This window comes from Blastocystis hominis, assembly GCF_000151665.1.
Source record: "Blastocystis hominis, Singapore isolate B (sub-type 7) whole genome shotgun sequence assembly, scaffold_3".
In the NCBI taxonomy this organism is placed as follows: domain Eukaryota; class Bigyra; order Opalinata; family Blastocystidae; genus Blastocystis; species Blastocystis hominis.
In genome coordinates, this window is record NW_013171838.1 from 956852 (window position 1) to 979525 (window position 22674).

The 22674-nt window shown below is 42.2% G+C and overlaps 8 protein-coding genes; 4 read left to right on the forward strand and 4 right to left on the reverse strand.

Moving 5' to 3' along the window:
• Positions 1-1719: 1719 nt before the first annotated feature.
• GSBLH_T00003481001 (uncharacterized protein) lies at positions 1720-3443 on the reverse strand (the record flags this gene model as incomplete). XM_013042242.1 has 1 exon in its annotated part: positions 1720-3443. One exon carries the CDS (start codon positions 3441-3443, stop codon positions 1821-1823), a length of 1623 nt encoding a protein of 540 aa, XP_012897696.1. The 3' UTR covers positions 1720-1820.
• Positions 3444-3924: 481 nt separating this feature from the next.
• On the forward strand, positions 3925-5476 carry GSBLH_T00003482001 (uncharacterized protein; the record flags this gene model as incomplete). Its single annotated transcript, XM_013042243.1, has 4 exons — positions 3925-4032; positions 4062-4214; positions 4245-4471; positions 4501-5476. The coding sequence occupies 4 exons, from the start codon at positions 3925-3927 to the stop codon at positions 5474-5476; spliced, it is 1464 nt and encodes a 487-aa protein (XP_012897697.1).
• Positions 5477-5587: 111 nt separating this feature from the next.
• GSBLH_T00003483001 (Histone H2A) lies at positions 5588-6048 on the reverse strand (the record flags this gene model as incomplete). XM_013042244.1 has 1 exon in its annotated part: positions 5588-6048. One exon carries the CDS (start codon positions 6046-6048, stop codon positions 5608-5610), a length of 441 nt encoding a protein of 146 aa, XP_012897698.1. The 3' UTR covers positions 5588-5607.
• Positions 6049-6262: 214 nt separating this feature from the next.
• On the forward strand, positions 6263-6656 carry GSBLH_T00003484001 (uncharacterized protein; the record flags this gene model as incomplete). XM_013042245.1 has 1 exon in its annotated part: positions 6263-6656. The coding sequence occupies one exon, from the start codon at positions 6263-6265 to the stop codon at positions 6635-6637; it is 375 nt and encodes a 124-aa protein (XP_012897699.1). The 3' UTR covers positions 6638-6656.
• Positions 6657-6686: 30 nt separating this feature from the next.
• On the forward strand, positions 6687-8111 carry GSBLH_T00003485001 (uncharacterized protein; the record flags this gene model as incomplete). The annotated part of the gene is made up of 7 exons (XM_013042246.1): positions 6687-6750; positions 6782-6903; positions 6937-7028; positions 7061-7196; positions 7229-7489; positions 7518-7600; positions 7631-8111. 7 exons carry the CDS (start codon positions 6687-6689, stop codon positions 8109-8111), a joined length of 1239 nt encoding a protein of 412 aa, XP_012897700.1.
• A 2453-nt stretch (positions 8112-10564) lies between these two features.
• GSBLH_T00003486001 (uncharacterized protein) lies at positions 10565-11812 on the forward strand (the record flags this gene model as incomplete). Its single annotated transcript, XM_013042247.1, has 6 exons — positions 10565-10912; positions 10945-11199; positions 11230-11324; positions 11357-11414; positions 11447-11533; positions 11564-11812. 6 exons carry the CDS (start codon positions 10565-10567, stop codon positions 11810-11812), a joined length of 1092 nt encoding a protein of 363 aa, XP_012897701.1.
• Positions 11813-18105: 6293 nt separating this feature from the next.
• GSBLH_T00003487001 (uncharacterized protein) lies at positions 18106-18899 on the reverse strand (the record flags this gene model as incomplete). The annotated part of the gene is made up of 5 exons (XM_013042248.1): positions 18106-18228; positions 18259-18419; positions 18507-18682; positions 18712-18809; positions 18840-18899. The coding sequence occupies 5 exons, from the start codon at positions 18897-18899 to the stop codon at positions 18106-18108; spliced, it is 618 nt and encodes a 205-aa protein (XP_012897702.1).
• A 3322-nt stretch (positions 18900-22221) lies between these two features.
• Positions 22222-22674, reverse strand: part of GSBLH_T00003488001 (uncharacterized protein) — a 922-nt gene continuing 469 nt past the window's right edge. Inside the window, exon 3 of the mRNA XM_013042249.1 lies at positions 22222-22674. This exon is cut by the window's right edge and continues 239 nt beyond it. Within this exon, the coding sequence (XP_012897703.1) occupies positions 22558-22674 (117 nt within the window). The 3' untranslated portion in view covers positions 22222-22557.

Here is a 22674-nt window from a genome sequence, read left to right on the forward strand (position 1 = left end):
TTCACCTTGGTATCTATTCACTCTCTGGAGAATATAACGATAGATCCTGTTCCTTGATAATGCGAAGTAGTAATGAATTGATTCTAAATGATTTGCTTTGTAGATCTTCCAAATCTAACATCCATCAATTCTGAAGGATTTAACTTTGAATATCCTTGTCTTGTAACATTAGAGAGTATAATAAAGATTGGATATTGATAGTATTTAGATATTCCAAATCTTCAAAATATCGATTTGCTGAATTCATTTGAGCATGTCCAATGGAAATCAATTTCAAGTATTGTTTAACTGACTATATTCTTTTCTAGATATTTCTCCTAAGCTAGCTGACTTCATCAAAATCTATCCAAAACCTTCGGCCTATCACAGGAAACGGAATTGTATTGTCTATTAGCAAATAGAAAGCAAATTACAGAGAGTAATCAAAATTACCTATTATGAGTGTTTGGAAGTGATTGAAATTGATACGATACAACGCGATAAGACTTGAGAGTAAAATTCTGTATGCTGTGAAAGTGTATTATTCAAAATGGGGTTCTTTTGTTTGATCAAATAGAATAGGTAATCAAACACTCTATTAATCCAAATCAACAATAATCGAACGTGTTGAATGAGTTTGACTGAAATGAGTCATCCAAATCTTTCATCATTTCTCTATATTCAACTTGGTGAACATGTGATTTAGAAAATATTTTGGAAACATGCTCATTGACAATGAGAATTTGAAATGAGGTTATTTGATATAATAGAATGCAGTTCTTTCAAATTGAACATCCATCTATATTGAAAGAGATGGTAACTGTGAACCTCATATAATAATATCGGAAAAAAGCTCTACATATTCAATATTGATCGTATTTCGATATTTAGTATTATCAGTATACCAATTTGTCTGATTATACAAACCAGATCAATCGAAATCAATTTCAAGTACTGTTCGACTGATTTGATTACTTTCACAAATGTTTCTTCTATATTATCTGATGTGTTATTTACCCTCCAGATCAACTAAATACTCTATTTTATTCAGATTCAGATTCAGTAATATCCATCATCACTATATTACACTTGAGACTGAATATTATTCACAATCAGTATTGTTGTGTTATTTCTATTGGATTTACACCCTTCGTGCAATTCAGTCTTCACTGTATATTCAATGCTTCCTTTGTTTACTTCTCTGTTCCAAATCCCATACCGTCCTTTTGCCTTCATTCATTGATTTAGGAACCAATCTTTAATTCAGTCTCTTTCAAAAGTATCATCACTACATAAATTCGTTTTACTAGTATATCCCAATCCTTTCTGTTTTCAATTATAATAATGACAATAAAAACCTTTAAAAATGAATATGAGAGTTACATTGATATGATCAAACTTGCTCCATTGATCAGCAAATAATAGACTTTTCCTTACAAATCACTGAATTAACTTGGTCGATTGAATGAAGACTATCAGAGGAATAGACTTGATCGAACTAAATTGGTAATGGAGATCACTATAAAGATCAGTTAGAGAATTTGAAAGACCAATATAACAATTCACAGACATTTATACCATCAAATCTATGTATTTACTTCCACTAGGCTTATTTTTGTAATGCAACTACGAATCAATTATTGTAATAAAAAATATAACTCCATAGGATCTTAGTATCTCACTTCACTCCTATTGTATATATTCACAATACTATTAGATTGTATTTCCAACAAAACCAGAAAAAATAACTCATTCATTTACCTAGTATACACTTCTTTGCAATACATATATTTGGCTCTATTACTTTCCTCCAAATAGCAACACATCTAGAATAGCAACAGTTATTTTGAAACGATATTCGAATTCGCTTCGATTAAAGTGGACATCAACTGGATTTCTTGCTTGTTACCAATTTGAGTACGTCGAGGAGCGTCCGTCGTTTCCGGATTCTTCTCGCCCATATCTACTTCAACCATTTGAACTTCAGTAGACAGGTTTTTCTTTGCTTTGGTCTCATCCGATTCAATAATCTCCTTCTCTAGCTCGTTTATCGGTCCATAAATGATCTTTTGATTGCTGGCCTTCCAATCCACTTCCTCTTTTCGGTTAAATAACCACGATAAGATCCATGCGATCGTTCGCTCACTACTGAATCGGAACTGGATCTTCTCCCAGAACGTAATTATGTACAAGTCCACAATCAGATTCACGATCATAAAAACTCCAACAGCCCAGAAGCTCCACAGCGACTCCTTCTTTTCCAAATCATAAGGAAAACCAACCACCACGATAAAGAACTTCCGAATCTGTCGAGAAACCCAAGTTTCCCAAATGTAACAAGACAATGATACACAGCTAATTCGTCTCAAAAACGTAACATGCTTGTTGAATTGGTATCGCTTCAAAAGAGGACGCGATTCGTTGTCTGATAGATGCGATGCAAATACAATCACCAGACACTCAAAACCCAACTCACAGAAACGGACAAAACTTGGCTTTCTGTAGCTTAAAACGTTATTAAAGGGATCCGGATCTGTTACGAGATATAAAATAGCCACCGCAACAGCTATACCCATCATGCTACTTGCGTAAATCCAAAGAGGTTTCCATAATTTTGTACTCACCATGATTATTGCAATACACCCACCCACTAATCCAAAGGGAAAACACTGCGCTATCATGAAACTTCCTTTCCCGAACTTGCTGCAAATAATTCCCAAGAAGTTAAATTCATATTTGAAGAGCCATTCAGCCAGCATCACAAAAAAGTCGGCAATTGGTAAATAGAAAAATAAAAGAAGAACAGCAATTGCAGAAAGGATTACCACTTGGCGCTTATAATCCTTCCGAGCCCAAGGAATGCGTCGGACCAAATACACAGAAACTGGGACCAGTAAACCACAAGCTCCGATCGAATCCAACGTACCCCCGTCCGTTCCGAGTTCAACTTGAGGGAAGCGGATGGACATGGTTTGAAAAATGCCATACTCCTGCCACCAATTTTTAAAGAATATCTCAACAAACTTGAGGACAATAGCAAAGGCAAATCGATATAGAAAGTAGCTCATCACAGCTCCTTTTCCTTTACTCTCTATTCGAATGATGTTCATAGTACACGTCATGGACGTAATGAACGTGAAAAATAACCCCATAAGGCAGATAAGTGCTAAGGGCGCTAATACAACTATTACAGCGATTGGAATTCGCTGGATATAGTGGAGTTCAATATCGTGATTCCAGTCACAAATACCAGCCTCAAATGTGTGAGCAAGTAGCATACCCAGAATAGCCAGGCCTTTTCCGTAATCACATGCATAAACTCGCTTGGATACCATATTCGCAATAAGATAATAATGAAACAATATTAATGAATAAGAAGAAATGAAACGCCCACTAGTCAGTACATTTCTTAAACGGATGTAATAGAAAGCTTGGCCAATAAACATGTCATTCCATAAACTCATAGCGCTTTAGTAGGTTTGGATGATCACGAACTCATAATTGGGTCATTCTTCATTATCAAAATTACTTCGGTAAGACTCAGTAATCTGTGGATATATCGAATTGGCAGTTTTCTATCCCCTGATATTTGCAGATTCATTGTCTATGATATCTTATTTCTCAAATTGTTCGAAATCATCTATTATCACGATTGGGATGAATAATAGCAGAATTACAGAACTGTTTAAAACTTTTTTACAAATATGGCTATTATGTTCCTTCAAAGATAATCCTATTTCTCCAAGAGATTCAAAATCATGAATTACAGGATGAAGAGGAAAATAGTTTTCCATACTATAATTGTGAGTAATACTGGCGAAAGGATTCTTTTTTCAAAAACGAGATTCTGAGAAAGAATTCTGTCTTTCCTTTTCTCTATTTCGCATTTCTATTCTGTCTGGAATAAGAAAATGAAGAAATAGGACGACAAAGAAAAGTTTGAGAATGAGCTCCTACGCTGAGAAGAAGAGAAAACTCCAGGAAGAAGAAGAAAAGGCAAAGGCTGTGGTGTCTGTAATCGTGCAGTTCCAAACGGCTGATGTACTACAAAGAGTGTTACTTTGATGTAGGGAGAGCGTAAGGGTCCTCAGATCGATATCCCAAGTAACTCTACACCTTCTCAGTTGGAGGAGTTACTAAATGAACTCCTTGAGTCCGAAGAGACGGTTCCATTCGCCTTTTACATAGATAAATCTGAAATATCGAGTTCTGTAAATGAAAGCTTGCGTGAACTGGTCTTTCTAGTTTGTTGGTGTAATTTGTAGGGCAAGACGACGGAAGGGGTGGTAACAATTGAATACAGACCTCTGTCTGTCTACCGTGTGAATCCCGTGACGCGTTGTACAGATAGTATTCCTGGCCACACAGAGGCGATTTTGCACGTGTCCTTCAGTCCCGACGGGTTAGTTCTCGGCACGGGAGGTGGCGATATGACGGTTCGTTTCTGGGATGTGAACACCTGCACCCCCATCAAGACTTGCATGGGTCACCGGTACTCTCTCGAGCGTTTTCTAAGCCTAGAAACCACGTCCTCTGCACCGCCTGGTCTCCGAACGGCAAGCTCTACGCGAGCGGCGATAAGAGCGGGGAGGTGATCGTGTGGCGCGCGGGAACCGGCGAAATGGTCTGTCGTTTGAGCGGGCATCGCCAGTGGGTCACCAGTCTGAGCTGGGAGCCGCTGCACCGCAACGCCAAGTGCGAGCGGCTGGCGTCCTCGTCGCGCGACGGCACGGTGGCGGTGTGGAACGTGCGGACGCGGCGTCGCGAAGCGGTGATCGCGGGGCACTCGGACTCGATCGAGTGCTGCAAATGGGGCGGCGAAGGGCTGCTCTACACGGCGTCGCGCGACCGAACGGTGCGCGTCTGGGCGCTCGAAGGCGAGGCGGCGAAGCTGGTGCGGACGCTGGTGGGGCACGCGCACCGCGTGAACGCGCTGGCGCTGAGCACGGACGCGGTGCTGCGGAGCGGCGGGTTCGGCTGGGAGACGCGCGAGTTCGCGACGGAGGAAGCGATGTTCCAAGCGGCGAAGGAGCGCTACGAAGAGGCCAGGAAGAACGGCCCCGAGCGGCTGTGCTCGTGCTCGGACGACTTCACGCTGTTTCTGTGGGAGCCGGCGAGCTCGAAGCAGCCGGTGGCGCGGCTGACGGGCCACCAGCAGCTGGTGAATCAGATGGCGTTCTCGCCGGATGGCCGGTTCATCGCGTCGGCTTCCTTCGATAAAAAGGTGAAGGTGTGGGATGGGGCCACGGGGAAGCTGCTCAACACGCTGCATGGACATGTGGGAGCGGTGTATCAGATCGCGTGGTCGCCGGATTCGCGGTTTATTGCGTCGGCGTCGAGGGATTCCACCGTGAAGATCTGGAAGCCGCTGGGGAAGAAGGCGCTGTACACGCTCTCGGGACATCTGGACGAAGTGTATGCGATTGATTGGAGTCCGTTTGGAACGAAAGTGGCTTCCGGAGGCAAGGATCGGTTGGTGAAAATCTGGAGTGCGTAGTTTGCGTCTTTTTATGAGTGTTTGAGTGAGCCACGTCCGAAGCGTATTCTCTCCATTACTTCAAAGTGAGAGTACACTATTCATCCCTTCAACTGATTGCAACAAACACTCTGGAATTAAGAAATTCCGGTTTAATAAGCCTGAGAAGGCTCCACGTCCTCCTTGTCTTCCTTCTCCTCACTATCGTCCTCCTCGTCCTCCTTCTTGTCGGGAAGCAGCTCCGAGTGCACGAACGGAATCACACCTCCGGAGGCAATCGTCACGTTACCGAACAACGCATTCAACTCTTCATCGTTGCGCACGGCCAACTGAATGTGGCGGGGAACCACACGGTTCTTCTTGCTATCCTGCGCAGCGTTTCCAGCCAACTCCAGAATTTCGGCCGTCAAGTACTCAATCACAGCAGCCAAGTACACAGGAGCTCCCGCACCGATACGATCAGCCACTCTCATGTCTCTCATGTAACGAGCCATACGACCCACGGGGAACGTGATTCCAGCACGAGCAGAACGACTCATCGTCTTTCCGTCCACATTTCCTCTTCCTCCTTTACCCTTTCCTTTTCCAGACATGGTTTACAATCTTTTTTTCCCTCGAGAAAAATAGTAATAAGTGTGAAAAATGTATTTCGCATGCATCCATTTGATTGGTTATTCAAAAGATTGCGGATTATTGTCTGTCCAATCCTTCTTTTCCCTATCTTTCTTTCCGGATTCAATTTTATTTTCAATCTTGTGTTGAAGTGTAGGGTTTTGTGTTTGAGTGATTCAAAATGACGGATTTCTCATGTTTCGTAGAATGGCTAAGACACCAAGCAAAAGTGCGAAGGGAGCGAAATCGAAGGGAGACTTTTCTCACCGCAAGCGCAGAAGACTGGAGACGTACTCCTCTTACATCTACCGTGTGCTGAAGCAGGTTCATCCCGATGTGGGTATCAGCAAGCGTGCTATGGCTATTATGAACTCCTTTGTGAACGATATCTTTGAGCGTCTTTCGGACGAAGCCATCAATCTTGCTCGTTACAACAACAAAGCTACTCTGACTGGAGCTGAGATTCAAACCGCTGTTCGTCTCCTGCTTCCGGGAGAATTGGCTAAGCATGCCATGTCTGAAGGAAGTAAGTCCATTTCCAAGTATTCGACCATTGGAGGTGTGGAATAAATGTACCATGTTTTGTTGCTCTGTGTTTGTTCTTATAAAAAAGAGTTTCATGAGCTTACCAGTCAAGGAGGTTAGTCACAAGTTCTGGAGTACGCAGCCAGTTCCTCAAGAAGGTAGCGATTTGGACTTATATGCCGATCGTAGTCGCTATTGGCAACGAAGGTCCGATTGACCGCATCAAGACGCCGGATGAAATTTCGGACAAGCCCTTGCGTCTTCCTACCGGTTTTTCTTGGGTTGATATCGATCTCTTCAACGAAAAGGATGTAAGCTTTTCCTGTGTGTGGACCATATCGTAGGCTAAGGACGTGTACACATTGCTTCTTGAGAACTACGTTGAGGACGATGATGCTCAGTTCCGTTTTGCCTACAGCATTGATGTACTGAGATGGTATTATCTACGAATAATTGGCTACTCTACAGGGCTTTAACGCCTCCTGGCTACATCAAGGATTATCATATTGGTGTACGCGGTACGAACAATGGCCATCTGTATGGTTTCATCACTGCCACGCCCCAGACAGTGAGCATCCGCGGCAAGTCCGTAAGAATGGTGGATGTAGCATCTCCCTTTTGTCCGTTCACACGCAGGTCAATTTCCTCTGCGTTCACAAGAAAATCCGAAGCAAGCGCCTGGCGCCCGTTCTCATCCGCGAAGTCACGCGTCGCGTCAATCGCCACGACGGCTGGCAAGCCATCTACACCGCGGGAATCAAGATCCCCACGCCCATCACGGAAGCCACTTACTTCCACCGAGCCCTCAACATTAAGAAGCTCATCGACATCGGCTTCGCTGCTCCGCCTCGCCGCATCACTCTCGCCAGCTACATCAAGTTTCTCAAGGTTCCCACGGTATCCCCGCGGTTTCGCTCCCATCTAGGCCTTCACCGTTCCGGGCATCCGCCCCCTCACCAACGCGGACATCCCCGCGGTTGTGAAGCTTCTCTCCTCGTACCTCCAGCAGTACTCCCGAAATCGAGGCTTTTTCTGTAGGTTCGCGGTGCACCAGGAGTTCTCGGAAGCGGAAGCGGCGCATTTCTTCCTCCCCCGCGAGAATGTGGTGGGGAGCTACGTGCGCGTGGACGAGAAGAGCGGAGAGGTGACGGATTTCTTCTCGTTCTTCCACATCCAGTCGTCGGTGATCGGGAATCGGAAGTACGACGCGTTCACGGCGACGTACTGCTATTACTACGCGAACACGTCGATGAGCATGCAGGAGTTGATGCAGAATATGATCATTGCCGCGCAGAAGGAGGGCGGCGATGTGTTCAATGCGTTGGAGGTGATGCGCAATGGAGAGGTCTTCGAGGATCTGAAGTTCGCTCGCGGAGACGGCACGCTGCACTATTATTTCTATAACTGGAAGCTCAATGCGATCAAGCCTGCAGAGCTTGCTGTGGTTTTGCCGTGGACTGTTTGTTGGAGAAGCGTTTGGGGGAGTGGGCGTGGAGGTAGAGAGTGCTTTGCTGCGTGACGATTTGATATGCGGGGGTCAAGTTCGTGGAGTGGAAAAACTAAAGGAATTGTGACGCAAGTCATATATATTGTTTGAAGGGACCGATGGTTCGGAAACAGCTTCGAGAAAAGTCAGCAAAGAGTAGTTGGAGAGGAGGAGCGTTAAGAGTAGTAAAAAAAGTACCCATCTCCAAAACGGAGCCTACGCCGCTGAACCCGGCAAAATTGAGTCGGTATTGGTTTCTATTCGCTATTTGATTGGGTAGTGGGCAACGAAAGCGTCTTATTAACAAAACGCATGTTATCGCCAAGAAAAGTCTCGCCGTGTTGTCTCTTCTGAAGGGCAAGGACAATCAGAAGCGGATGGAGTATATTTGGGGTCGTTTTATACCATGCAGAAAAGTCATGGAGCAGTTGAGCAGTGAGCAGCCAGACAATCAAGCTCTAAAGGATATAATTAAGGAGCCAGTGGAGAAAAAGCAGGTTTGTGGTAAGGTGTGAATTGGATCTAGAACCAGCCGAAGGGGGCTCCGAAATCGCAGCAGAAACGAAACAGAATGTTATTGAACGAAATGCAGCGTTTTCAGGTTTGGTTTGGGGTGAGTGTTCATTGTAGTCCGTTCTTTCCAATGAGCATGTGAAGGAAGATCCTTACAAGGCAGTTCGCCAATATCTCGAAGCTCGCAATGTAACACAGTAGTTTTATTTTGTATTTTTACTTGCGTTTGTTTTAAATGGATGAGGAAAGGGCCGTTGACTTTGATAAATTCACGGAATATGCCTCTCAGCACACCATTTGTGTTGATGGGGTAGATGTATATGCTATGCCAGTCACTCAGCTTCGTTCACTATATTCTACACTATTTCCTAATAAGAGTTCAGAAGGCATGTCCTATGAGGAGATTGTCAACTGCACATTGAAGCGACTTGTTTTCATTCTACTTAACAAAGAATCTCCTGAGTCATTGATTTTGTGCATTCGTTATATGTAGAGCCAAAGCTGCTCAAAAAGTCGTCCATATAGAGTGTTTTGATAAATCTAATGACTACCCAATTCAGCAAAATCCATTTGATGTAAAGAACTATCCACAAATCGTTCGTTCTCTCAAAGAAGCACATGGAGTGATTCCAGATATTTTGATTCCATCCAACCCACTTCCCAAGTGGAGAAATGTGCTGAAAGAGCACAATGAGCTTCCAGATATACCGCAGCCATTGCCAACCCAGCGAAAAAAGAAGTCGTGCAAATACTTACGTCCCAGCATCATTTCGATGGGTCATTTGGGGTAGAAGTCTGTCTGAAATGCGATGTAGATGCTATCCATCTCCACCCCCTGGAACTACAGATCGCAAAGAGCAGGAGAAGGAACAGAGCCAGAGCTGCAGGGCAGAAAACGAGGAAGAAACCAGTCAAAACCAGCCGAATAATTCGATTGCGGGGCAGATGGAAATGGATTCGACTGCTTCTTGTTGTGCACAAAGCTTAATCCTGGACAAAGAAGACGAAAATAATAATTATAATAATAATAATAATAATAACGAAATCAAAGAAAATAATAATCATCAAAATCAACTCGAAATTATTGAAAGGGAACCAATAGCGAATCTAGAAGATGGCATGGAATGTGAGGATGGAGCCATAACGTTCAGTGAGTGTCCAGATATTTCCTGGATCGGAGCAGAGGCGTCTGATGTCATTTACAGATTTTCGGAGTTGGGTTGAATGTTGGTCGTTGTTCAAAATCTCCAATTTTGTTTCTGTTAACTACTCTAAAAAAACTTTACATTTTTTTGGCCGTTTACGGGTATTGATGTTTGTTTTTTACATTACGTTTGGTCTTTATGGATTCATTGGAGCAAATACCAAATCTTCGCCATCTCATTACGGAGAAGGTCGAAAAGCTAGAGAAATTACTGAAAAATGGGGATGAGCTGCAATCACCCAAAGAAGTACTCCTTTCATTGGTTTCGATTCTCTAGATAGAGCAGTTACACAGCGATATTGTAGAACTTGAAAAACAAATGGAAGAGACTATTGATTTGTGTGTGGAGGTATTTGACTCGCTATCTTTAATGACTTTCAGTTTTATGAGATGGAGTTGCCCGAGGTGGAGCAATATCAGCAAGACCTGCGAAAGCTACGCTCTCGTGTATTTTTCTGATGGAACGTGTAAGAATAGACTCGCATTGTGTGGGCCGAACTATCAAAACGTATCCAAAATCGAAGGATCCAAAATGAGCGTTTGCAGCTTCTTCAGAAGTCACAAGAATTACGAAATCGCGGTAAAAAAGCGACACCCAAAGAGTAGCTATGTTATTGACTCTGTCAGCACAGACAATCCAAAGAAATCACTCAATCTCTTCAGAATACTCTTCGAATCGTTCGAGAAGATGTGGATTCGTTGTATCACGGAGGAACGATCCTCAGCGAAGACGATGATACAATGGAAGTACGAGTTGTAGTGTTTGTAAATGAAAGAAAACAAATTCAATACTCAACCAGTTTTCAGAATCAATGAAGCAGTCGTTGCGAATTACGAACAAAATGGGAGTAGCTCAATCGAGACATGTTCATGGGTAGAAGCGAGAGGTCTTCGAAAGAAGGGTGCTTTTGATTTCAATAATCACTCTGCTCGTTGTAGTTTTGTATATTCTCATGACTCGCGTATCTCGAATTACCAAGAGAGTGTTGTGGGTTCCGACAAAGCTTGTGCAATTTATTACAAATGTGGTCCATATATTTATTTTGAGTCTTTGTTGTTACACATTTGTTACATTTTTAGTTTTACTGGGAACATGGGTGCCGTACAATCCGAAGAGGTATATTGTAGCTGTCTGTATTTTAGGAGTAGCTGAATATGAATGAAGCTGTTGAACATGTTGAAGAGCTTGTGAAGAAAAAGGCTAGTTCTCTCTCAAATGAAGAAAAGAGGGAATTGCAAGAGTTTTCTGAGTTATATAATTCACGACTTGAACAAATGGAGAAAAACGTAAGTACAGCAAAAGAGGTTGTTGGAAGAACGAACGGTCCGACATTCAATGATTTTGCGAAAGCAACAGCAGGCTTAAAACGTCTCATTCGTGTTTGCAGGGAAAGACTAGAAACAGTTTGACAACTTTATCGAATGACACTGTAGAACGAAGAAAAGAAAGTAATTTTTCATCAAAAGGCAATTGAGGCAAGAAAGCAGGGAAGGACTGAGGAATGCAAAAGCTACCTTCTCATGGAAAAGTATATATGTTATTTCTAGTATAATTTTAAAGATCCCTTAAAGAATCAACAAGTAAGTTGACTAAGTCAATTCAGTCCGTATATGACCGCGTTTTTGATTTTGGGATATTGCTATTCCATAGATTCATGATGTCACAGAAGCTGATATGTGCAATTCTTTCTTTGCGACCATGGAGAAAGTCTCTGAAGCGCTTACAGTAATTACCGATGTAGCTAGTCTTCTGATATCTTTATTTTAGAAAATCTCTTCCATGAATCCTGAAGAGCTTCGTGATCGTATCGATGCTCTGGATGCATATCTTGGAGAAATCGATGCAGCCATTGAGCCAGACGAACCTGACGATTTGGACGAATATTTGAAGGAAGTCGACGATCTCATCGCAGAGGAGGACAAGGAGGGAGCAGCTGCTCTTCCTTCAGTCCCCACAACCGAAGTGAAATCTGTTTCAGAAGTGAAAGACAAGAAAAGAGTAGCCGAATTGGAATAGTGTGTTTGTTAAGAAACAAAGCTAAAAATTGTCTATTATTGAGGTCTTCTGATTCTTCCAACTATAGGTAACATAGAATACATTAATACTTACATCTACGATGAGAAGGAGGTTGAAAAGAGTTTGCTATATTGGAATGTGGCTGCGACATTGGAGAGTTGAAAGGGATATTGGACGAATTAATGGAGAAGTTTTGGTTCTGGAACTGATTAGGCGAAGAAAAATTCGATGGTTGTTGTGCATTTCTAAATGAATTGAAACCAGAGTTCATTGCGTTCATCGAATTCATTTGGTTCATTTGGTTCATTGGACTCATTTGGTTCATTTGGTTCATTGAGTTCATTTGGTTCATTGGACTCATTGGATTCATTGGGCTCATTGGATTCATCTGATTCATCTGGTTCATTTGGTTCATCTTCTTTGAGTTAGAAGCCCAGCCCAAATTATTCCCATTATTATATACACTATTGTTATTGGTTCCAAAACTGAATGTTGCTCCACTTGTAGGTTTGTCATTCGATTCATTCTTGGTTCCAAAACTGAACGTTGCTCCGCTTGCAGGTTTGTCATTCGATTCATTCTTGGTTCCAAAACTGAATGTTGTTCCGCTTGTAGGTTTGTCATTTGATTCATTCTTCGATCCAAAACTGAACGTTGTTCCGCTTGCAGGCTTCTCATTTGATTTATTCTTCGATCCAAAACTGAACGTTGTTCCACTTGCAGGTTTGTCATTCGATTCATTCTTGGTTCCAAAACTGAATGTTGTTCCGCTTGCAGGTTTGTCGTTTGATTCATTCTTGGTTCCAAAACTAAACGTTGCTCCGCTTGTAGGTTTGTCATTTGAATCATTCTTGGTTCCAAAACTAAATGTTGTTCCGCTTGCAGGCTTCTCATTTGATTTATTCTTCGATCCAAAACTGAATGTTGTTCCGCTTGCAGGCTTCTCATTCGATTCATTCTTCGATCCAAAACTGAACGTTGTTCCGCTTGCAGGCTTCTCATTCGATTCATTCTTCGATCCAAAGCTGAACGTTGCTCCGCTTGTAGGTTTGTCATTTGAATCATTCTTGGTTCCAAAGCTGAATGTTGTTCCGCTTGCAGGCTTCTCATTCGATTCATTCTTCGATCCAAAGCTGAACGTTGTTCCGCTTGCAGGTTTGTCATTTGAATCATTCTTGGTTCCAAAACTGAATGTTGTTCCGCTTGCAGGCTTCTCATTTGATTCATTCTTCGCTCCAAAACTGAATGTTGCTCCACTTGCAGGCTTCTCATTCACATCATTCTTCGATCCAAAGCTGAACGTTGTTCCGCTTGTAGGTTTGTCATTCGATTCATTCTTGGTTCCAAAACTGAACGTTGTTCCGCTTGTAGGTTTGTCATTTGATTCATTCTTGGTTCCAAAACTAAATGTTGTTCCGCTTGTAGGTTTGTCATTTGAATCATTCTTCGATCCAAAACTGAATGTTGCTCCGCTTGTAGGTTTGTCATTTGATTCATTCTTGGTTCCAAAGCTGAATGTTGTTCCGCTTGCAGGCTTCTCATTCGATTCATTCTTGGTTCCAAAACTGAATGTTGCTCCGCTTGTAGGCTTCTCATTCGATTCATTCTTGGTTCCAAAACTAAATGTTGCTCCACTTGCAGGTTTGTCATTCGATTCATTCTTGGTTCCAAAACTGAATGTTGCTCCACTTGCAGGTTTGTCATTTGAATCATTCTTCGATCCAAAGCTGAACGTTGTTCCGCTTGTAGGTTTGTCATTCGATTCATTCTTGGTTCCAAAACTGAATGTTGTTCCACTTGCAGGTTTGTCGTTTGATTCATTCTTGGTTCCAAAACTGAATGTTGTTCCGCTTGCAGGTTTGTCATTTGAATCATTCTTCGCTCCAAAGCTGAACGTTGTTCCGCTTGTAGGTTTGTCATTCGATTCATTCTTGGTTCCAAAACTGAATGTTGTTCCGCTTGCAGGTTTGTCATTTGAATCATTCTTGGTTCCAAAACTGAACGTTGTTCCGCTTGCAGGTTTGTCGTTTGATTCATTCTTGGTTCCAAAACTGAACGTTGCTCCGCTTGCAGGTTTGTCATTTGGATCACTTATATTTATAGATAATATCTTCTGAGAGCTTCTACTATTCTGACGATCTCCGGAGATTCCTATTTTTCTTCTCTTCTTCTCTTCTTCCTCCTCTTTATATCGTTTCGGTACTTTCTGCCCTTGTTTTAAACACCGTACATCTCTGTCAAGCAAACCAAATCGTTTCACAGAAGGATCTACGCATTATCAAATAAACAGAAGCCCTTACGACGTTCATTCGGAATGGCCTTCCCTAAATCCTTTTTTCCATCTGACTGCTTCCTTTCAACAGCACTCTTATCACTACCAGCCACAGACATTTTGGAATTGTTCTTCTCCGCTTTCTGCATTCTGCCATTCTCTTCACTACCAGATTTCGCTTTTTCTTTCAAATCTGTCTGCTCCTTTGATGACGTCTTTGAGCTTCCGATCGAGCTCACGCTGTTCTTATGGAACAGAGAATGTTTTTCCGGGAGAAACAGCTTGACATCAGGAACTGGAGATAAACTGGGTAGCGTTTCAGTCTGAATGACAGATGGTTTTTCTTTGGGAGGCAAAGGAAGCGGATGCTGCTTTCGATAATGAACATAGTCGAGATAAGCAGGATTCACTTCTTTATTTCCATTCACATACACAAATGGATTCGAATTTACTCTTGGTTCTTCAGTTTCCACTCTTTTGAACGGATTCAATACGTCAATCGCACATCGAAGCGTAGAAGCAATGGATTTAAAAAAGCCTGGCTGCGGTGTCTGTACACTCTCTTTCTTCTGTGACTGCTTGTAATGTTCGAGCCATTCCTTATCCTTATTCAAATCCAAGAACGGATGATCGATCGCAAAGCTGGACACTTCCATAATCGCTCCATCCTTCACATCTACTTCAGGCTCAAAGAGATCTTCTTTATCTTCAGAAATGCTTCGCTTTCTTGTCAGCTGCATTACTTTCTCTCGCTCTTGACGTCGCTTCAACACCGATTTAACAATCGAATCGACGAGTTGCTTGTTGATTGAATCCTTCGTCAACTGAACAGTATTCTGAGTTGATGGACGTGAATATCTCGATGATGAAGTAGATGTAGAAGGAATCGTCGCATCAGAATCTTTAGTAGTAGTTCCTTCCGTTGCAGGTGCAGAGGATGTTGAGTTACTCTGATTGTCCTCTTTCCGAGCGTGTGGAGCGGAGTAAGCAATAAACGGCTCCGGAATGGATGGAGGAGTGGCTACAAAATCAAGCAATACAAAACAAACGAACGATGAACCAGTTTTGAGGGAAGTTGACGCAGTCTTCTGAGCTCTGCTTCCCGTTTGGCCTGATACTTCGATGGCTCTTCGCAGCTTGTACTGAATGGTTTCAAAATCGCATCGATCTGCTCAAGAGAAAAACGCGATTTGAAGGGATCACTTGACATACTGGGCTTCTCTGGACTTATGACAATGACATTCTCTGGAACAACTATCGAGTGAGGTTCGGGTATTGACGTGATTTCTGGAATAGCGGACAAGTCAATCGTAGAATCTTTGAATGAATCGGCATCTAAAGAAGGTGATTCCTTTGATGTCTGAACAATAGTTTTCTCATTTTCCTTTTCCTTTTCTTGTTCCTTTTCTTGTTCCTTTTCTTGTTCCTTTTCTTGTTCCTTTTCTTGTTCCTGTTCCTGTTCCTGTTTCTGTTTCTGTTTATCAGGAGAATTGGCGGAAGAGGAATCTGAAGAATCCGAAACATCGATAATTTCAACTTCGTTTGACTCTGGGTAATTTGCGATGGGCGTAGCATTGATAACTCGAGAATCCTCATCTTCCTCAATCTTCAGAGACTCTTTGCTTGCTTCACCTTCTTGACTCTCTTCAGTGTCTACGATATCCACAATTTCTCGATTCTCCTTTGTATCCACAGCCTTCACAGGAGTTTCCTCTTCCTCTATTCTCGTCTGTTTGCTTAATTCTTCAACTCCCGGAGTCAGCTCCACACTCACTTTATCTGTAATATCGATAGGTGGAATAGAATTCAGAACCGTTCCGTTCTCCGTACTCTCCGAACCAAAATGAGGCAATTCTGTGTCTTCCTTTTCTTCTTCCATTACGTTTTCTTCTTCTTCTTCTTCTTCCATTATGTTTTCTTCCTTCTCTTCTTGTTCTTGTTCTTGTTCTTGTTCTTGTTCTTCTTTATCATTCGGTAGTGAAATCGAAGGAGAGGCAGACACGCTCGATGATTCCGAAGAAATCACAACGGGGGAAGAGGTTGAGCTGTTCTGTTGATGGGTGAGATCGTCTCCCAACGAAAAAACCGCACTGTCACTTGAGTCCGCGACGTGCCATTCGCTTTCCTTTAGGCAGATTTCATCGTCATTGTTCTCTGTACTGTCTCCACTCGTCACGCCAGTCACATCCAGAACATCTTTTGCCACATCTTCATTGGTGCCCACGAAGTCCGAAAAGGAGGAAAACAGAGTCGCCGTTTCTTTTCCGGACTTCCTTTCGACTTCTCCCTTTTCAGTCAAGTGAGGAAGCACTTTCACTGGATTGCTCTCGATCTCCATCCCACGATCCTTTGCCAAATAAGGCTTTTCAAGGGAAGGAGAAGACATCACTTCCGAAAAGACATAATGGTGAGGCGAGTGCACTTCAGGCATTAAATAATCATGACTGACTTCACTAAACTGATACTTGCTCTTGTTCAGATTCTCCTCTTCGCGCTTTCGCAACAGATCGAAAAGGATTTTATGCTGCTCAGTAACGAGAGCTAAAAGCTTCTCTCTTCGCATTTTGGCAATCAGCTTCGAACGCTCACTATTGTGCCAACCTGAAGAATCGGAATTAGAATCGGAATTAGAATTAGAATCGGAATTAGAATTAGAATCGGAATTAGAATTAGAAGATGAGCCATCCGATGTAGGATTGTCCTCTCCATTATCTTCACTCACTGAATTCTTTTCACTCTCATTGGTCTCGTTGATTGCCTCACTCTCACTGCTCTCCTCGCTTCCAGAGCTTGCTTCGTTCTCTTTATTTGCGACCTGCTCTTCATTTTCTTCACTTGCAGAATCCTCTTCGTTTTCACTGCTTTCTTCACCCTTGCTACTCTCTTCGACATCCATAACCTCGTTTGAATCGCTTTCTTCTCCTTCTTCTTCTTTGCTTTCAGTTAAGATAGAATGCATTTGCGGTTCTGAATCCAGGTTCTCGATTTCTTGACAAGAATTAGAATCACTCGATGCTTCTCCATCCATGGAAAACTTATTCACATCTAAATATCAAGGAATCAACAGAAAATGACCTGAAGAATCGGATACATCGTCTACATTATGTACATCAACAATATCTCCTTCAGATTCACTCAAATTACTCGCCGAACCCTCCAAAGAGTTTTCCAACAAATCCCCTTCATAATCAAGCAATTGCTTGTCTTCAGACATCCCATCATCCATCACTTCCATATTATCCTGAGTTTCTATCTCATTTATCGCCAAATCTGAAATCGAATCGGAATCAGATTGATCCTGCTTTTCTGATTCTTTAGCACCATTTTCTACTGAATTTTCTTCCTCAAAAGGCACTGGTTGAGGCCAGTCGCTAAAATTCACCAAATACCTCAATAATACTCGTCTATGATATCCTTGTTTTTAAATCGTAGAAAACCATTATCAATTAAGGCAATCATGCTTTTACGATCGTTCAAGTCACAATCAAGACGAATTTCTTTTATCTCTGCCAAGTGAATCATATCCTCTTTACTTAGCTTCTCTAAAGGTACTCCATTTAAGGAAATACCCGTTTCAAGGTAATCATACGACATCAATCGATCGATATATAATATAGAAAATCAATGAACTAGTCGAATGACCTCCTGAATCACTTTTATTAGATATTTTCCCACCTAATTGAATAAGAGATATATCGTTTGAGTAGACCCAGATATGGTTTAATAATAGGTTTTATTACAGCATTTATATTTGATAATAATCATATATCCGTATTTCATAGTTTGAGAATCAACATGGTATTCAAGACTACCTCTGATACATGTGCGTGAAAATTGATCATTTGAGATATTATGGGAAAACAAGGATGATTGCAATGATCAGGATTGAGTAGAGAATGTGCGGCCATAACACACAATTACAGGAAAGAAGAATAAGAGGAGAAATTCAAACAAACAAGACACATAGAAGCAGAAGTACATTCAAACTGAGATCTATACAGAATATTGATATGGCAGCACTTTACAATGTAATCTGCGAATTACTGTCAACATCTACAAACGCTCCCTTATTCTCTACATAATAGCAGTAGTTCGGAGCAGAAAAAACGGTAATCACTCGACCATTGTGAACTTTCTCGAATCCCTAGCATTCACATCGAGTCATTACCTTTACTTCCATAGCTAATTCATGGCCACGAACGATCAATTTCAGGTTGTTGGCGTATAGAAATTGCTCGGATTCGTCTTGTCCAAAAGTATAGCTTACACCGCGAGAATTAGGAACCCAGCCTTGAAGAGGCGCTGGATCTGACCACATGAGATCGCAGTATAATCCTTCGTATGATTAAGGAAGTCAAAAGCACAAAAGAACTAAGTCACTTCAAAGTGCAACAATGGATATCAAAGGAATCTCTTGAAAACGATCTAGAACTTCAATATCCGAAATGGAATGAAGGAAAGGACTAATGCCTGCATGGACTGCAAAAACGGTATCGTTAATAATGGCACAAAGAGGAAGACAGTCGAAGACAGACATCATTGCATTCCAAATACTCTTATCCCTATAATATCTCTTGCATTGCTGGTAAAATCCATATCTACACTCAAGAAAAAGGCGGATACAAACGAAGACGATAGAAAACGACTTTCATGGTTCCCTCGTAGCAGAAAGATATCGTTTGGATACCGGATCTTGAGTGAAAAGAGTAGTACAACGACTTCCAACTATAGGTAGCTAATAGCTCAGAAAAGTACAGATTGATGGCCACGATCGACATAATCACCTAGGAATAAATATTTCTTTTGTGGAACCATTCCGTTGATACGGAATAGCTCGATCAAATCTTCAAATTGTCCGTGAATGTCACCACATATTGTACAAGGTGCTTGAATATGAAGCACATTATTTTCTGTCTTCAGAATATCTGATACCTAAATATGAGGAGGAAAAGCATGTGTTTGAACTCTTGAACACAGTTGTAGTAATTCTTCTTTCTCGAACACGATTCCGTACTCTGCTCTTTGGATCCACGCATCTTCTAGGGAAAAGAGCGAATCACTCATAAGGAATAAAAAATGTTAACAAACACGAACACTAAAAAGAAAACTTAAAAAGTAGATTTATTATTGGGATCTGTAGAGAAACAGGGAATCCTTTCGCTCTCATCCCTAAAGGACGCATCTGCTGTGAACAACACTTGCCTAGATTCCTTATTTTGCAGAATAAAATTCATTAGCGCGCTAGTACTGCAATTCGATTCCTTTTCCATAACACCTGCATTCCGCCACCTATTCACATCCTCCGGAAATATAAACAAAAAATTATCACCCGCTCCATCCGCATCATCATAATACGGAATATATGATAGACCATTTAGAACATCTTCCTGAAACACTTTCATGTCCGAAAGACTTGTAGGAGATAACAAATCGAAGGTAGGAGTAGGTTCGGTTTCATCAGGACGACTGGAAGCAGAATCAGTGTGAGGACGTTCTCGACTAGTATTCTTCGATTCCGAAAAACAGTTCCGATTGGATGGACGCACCGACTTATTTAATTTTCTCAACTTCTTCATTTGATTCTCCATTCTTTGACGAAATCTTGGTTTGTCATCCTCATACCCAGCAAACTTCAAAGATGACATTATAAAGTTTACGGCGGTTCGATTCTGAGCATCACAGCGATAGTCGCAAAGGGCTACGAAGTCATCTACCAACTTCCCTTCACAACGTCCGTACGTCCTTCGCTTAGGAGACCTCACTCTGCATGCTTCTTCTTGAATCATATGATAGTTGCTTTTAATGTAATTAATCACTTCTTCTCCTTTTTTCACTTTTGTGTTTGCCTTGGCTAGAGATCGTATTCGGGAAAATATATTTTCTAAATCTTCCATCAGATTGATGATATAAGGGAAAAAAACGGAAAATACTAATTATGAAGGCACAAGATGTACAGTGATTGTGTGTGTTTAAACTGACTATTGACAGATATCTTTAACAGTCCGTTATATTATGCTATGGGAAGAAATACGATTGTAGAGGACAAAAGTCAATTGCTATGCCCAAAACCTAATTATTATCCTTGTAGAGATAGTTCTTGTCAATCTGTGGAAATCCATGCATATTGCCAATGTTTTTCTTTTTTTCTACTGTTTGGCGGTTTTCCTTGGCGTACGCAGTATAATAGTCCTCGTGGATGATCTATAGAGTTATCAATAATATTCTTATTTTTCGCATATTCGTATAACTCATTGCTTAGATCTATTCGTGCTTCTTATGTGCTATCAGCAATGGGTAATAGGAGAATCCAAGATTTATTATGGATAATATTGCTAATGCAATATTCGTCTGGAATAGTAATATAGAATGTCGGAAAAACGTTGAGAGAATCGATTTCTTGATTGTAACTATATTCATGCTGAATATGGAAACAATGGAATTATAGAATCAATAGCTGTATGGTAAGGGATGGAATCTGCGGTTTTCGGAAATGATTGTGAACTGCCATAAGAGGTATTAGATTATCTCTATACTGGATAGTGGTTAATAATGTGCATATTGCTATTTAGACGTTTACTGATTTGCATTTATGATCGAATAACACTTTTTCTTTATTTTGCACTAGTGCACTTACCCTATTGTTGCTACCAATTATTTACATAGAGAAAACAGGCGTTGGCTTTAGAATAGGGTATATTGTGCATTTTCCATAGTATTTCCTCTGATTGAGATTTTCTCTATGAATAAAAATACTAGCCTAATTCTCGAAGATGACACATAATGTGGTTTGATTTTACAGGCAGTGCAGTGCATTGTTTCGTCGTTTACGATTTCTTTGATGATTTCTCCCTTTGTTTACACTGGAAAATACGAAAGATCAATTATGCACACATAATGTAGAAGTTTAGAATTCGGGCAAATGCCATTTCAAACAAACAGCCCATATAAAAGAACGGAACCAATTATAATTTATAATTTATAACTAGCAGACTCTCCACCCACCTTCTTCTTCGTTTCGATCATCTTGGACTTGATGTCATCCACAGCCATCGTCGCTTCCTCCTGCAACTTCCTGAAGAACGCCGTCGACTTGAAGTCGTCTCCCTTCGACACCACCACTCCCTTCTTGACGTTCTTCGCCTACTCCTCGCCTCCTTCCCAATCAATCTACCTCCAGCGACTGCTGAACCTTGCGATTCTCCAAAATTCGCTTCGCCTTCTCATCGTACGCCGCGCGTTCGCGCAGCTCGTTCTCCTCCTGCGCCTTCCTCGCTCTCTTCTGCGCCTTCTTCGTCTACCATGCACTCTTCTCGTCTCTCCTACGCGTCTCTCTCGCTCTCTCTCCTCCTTCGCCTTCTCGCTGCTCCCCTTCAGCACGCGCACATCGCTGCTGTAGATCTCCTCGGGGGCCTTCTGCGACTCGCTGCTCACGCTCATCGGCAGCGCCTCCTCCATCGCCAGTGCGGGAGCGGAGCTCGTCACGCTGAGCGTCTTGACGGCCGCTGCGGGCGTGAAATCAGCGTTGCAGAGACGATCCAGCGCCACGCAGATGCGACGGAACAGCACGTCCAGCTCGCGTTTCTTGGCGTCCAGCTCGTCTTTCTTCTTGTCCACGTTGTGCATCTGCTTCATGAACTCGTCCTCGTAGATCTCCGCCAGGCCTTTCTCGCTCTTCTCCGTCGACACTTCCGCAAGCGGCTTCGCAGCGGTTTCGCGAGGCGCGGCTTTGCGAACGGGATCGTCGAAGGCCTGGTCGAGGATTCGTTTCTACGTGAGAAGGGAAGCGGACAAGCACTTTGATGAGCTCTTCCAGCGAGAGCGTGCTCTCAACCGTGGAAACGGGGGCTGAAACGCCCACGCGGTCGACTTCCAGGTCGACTTCGAGGAGTTCGTTTTCTTTGCGGGAGGAGGCGGTGGTTTCGCCTTGGAGCTCCCAGCTGCGCGGCTGGACGAGCGTGGATTCCATCTCGGCGATTTGCTTTTTGAGGGATCTACGATGGAGGGGAGAGAACACGATCACTTTTGCTCCTCATCTTCTTCTTCTTCTTCTTCTTCTTCTTCTTCCTCATTATCTTCTTGTTCTAATGGATTAGATTAAAAAGAAAAATCAAGAATACCACTGAGAGGAGCCATCATATCGATGCCGTCCTCGTCCTCGTCTTCTTCTTCTTCATTGCCGCCTTCCCTCTCTTTCTCGAGCATTTCCTCTTCAAAGTCGCCAAACTTTTGCATTTGCTCCCACAGAGTTTTGTCGTCTAGAGGTTGTTCCACATCGCTTTCTTCCATATGAGAATCGACTTCCTCATCACCATCACCATCGCCTTCTTCCTCTTCTCCTTCCTTTTCAGTATCAATATCTTCTTCTTCTTCTTCTTCCTTGCTTTCCTCCGTTTCCTCCTCCATATCACCTTCTCCTTCCTCTTCTTCTCCCATCTCCCCTTCTTCTTCTTTCTCTTCTTCTTCTTCTTCACCACTACTTGTATCTAATTCCACAGTTTCTAAACTCTCCACCATCTTCTTGTAAGCATTCATTAATGGCCGAAATCCACAGAACAAATCGTGACCCCATTACAGGGACCATCTTAAGCTG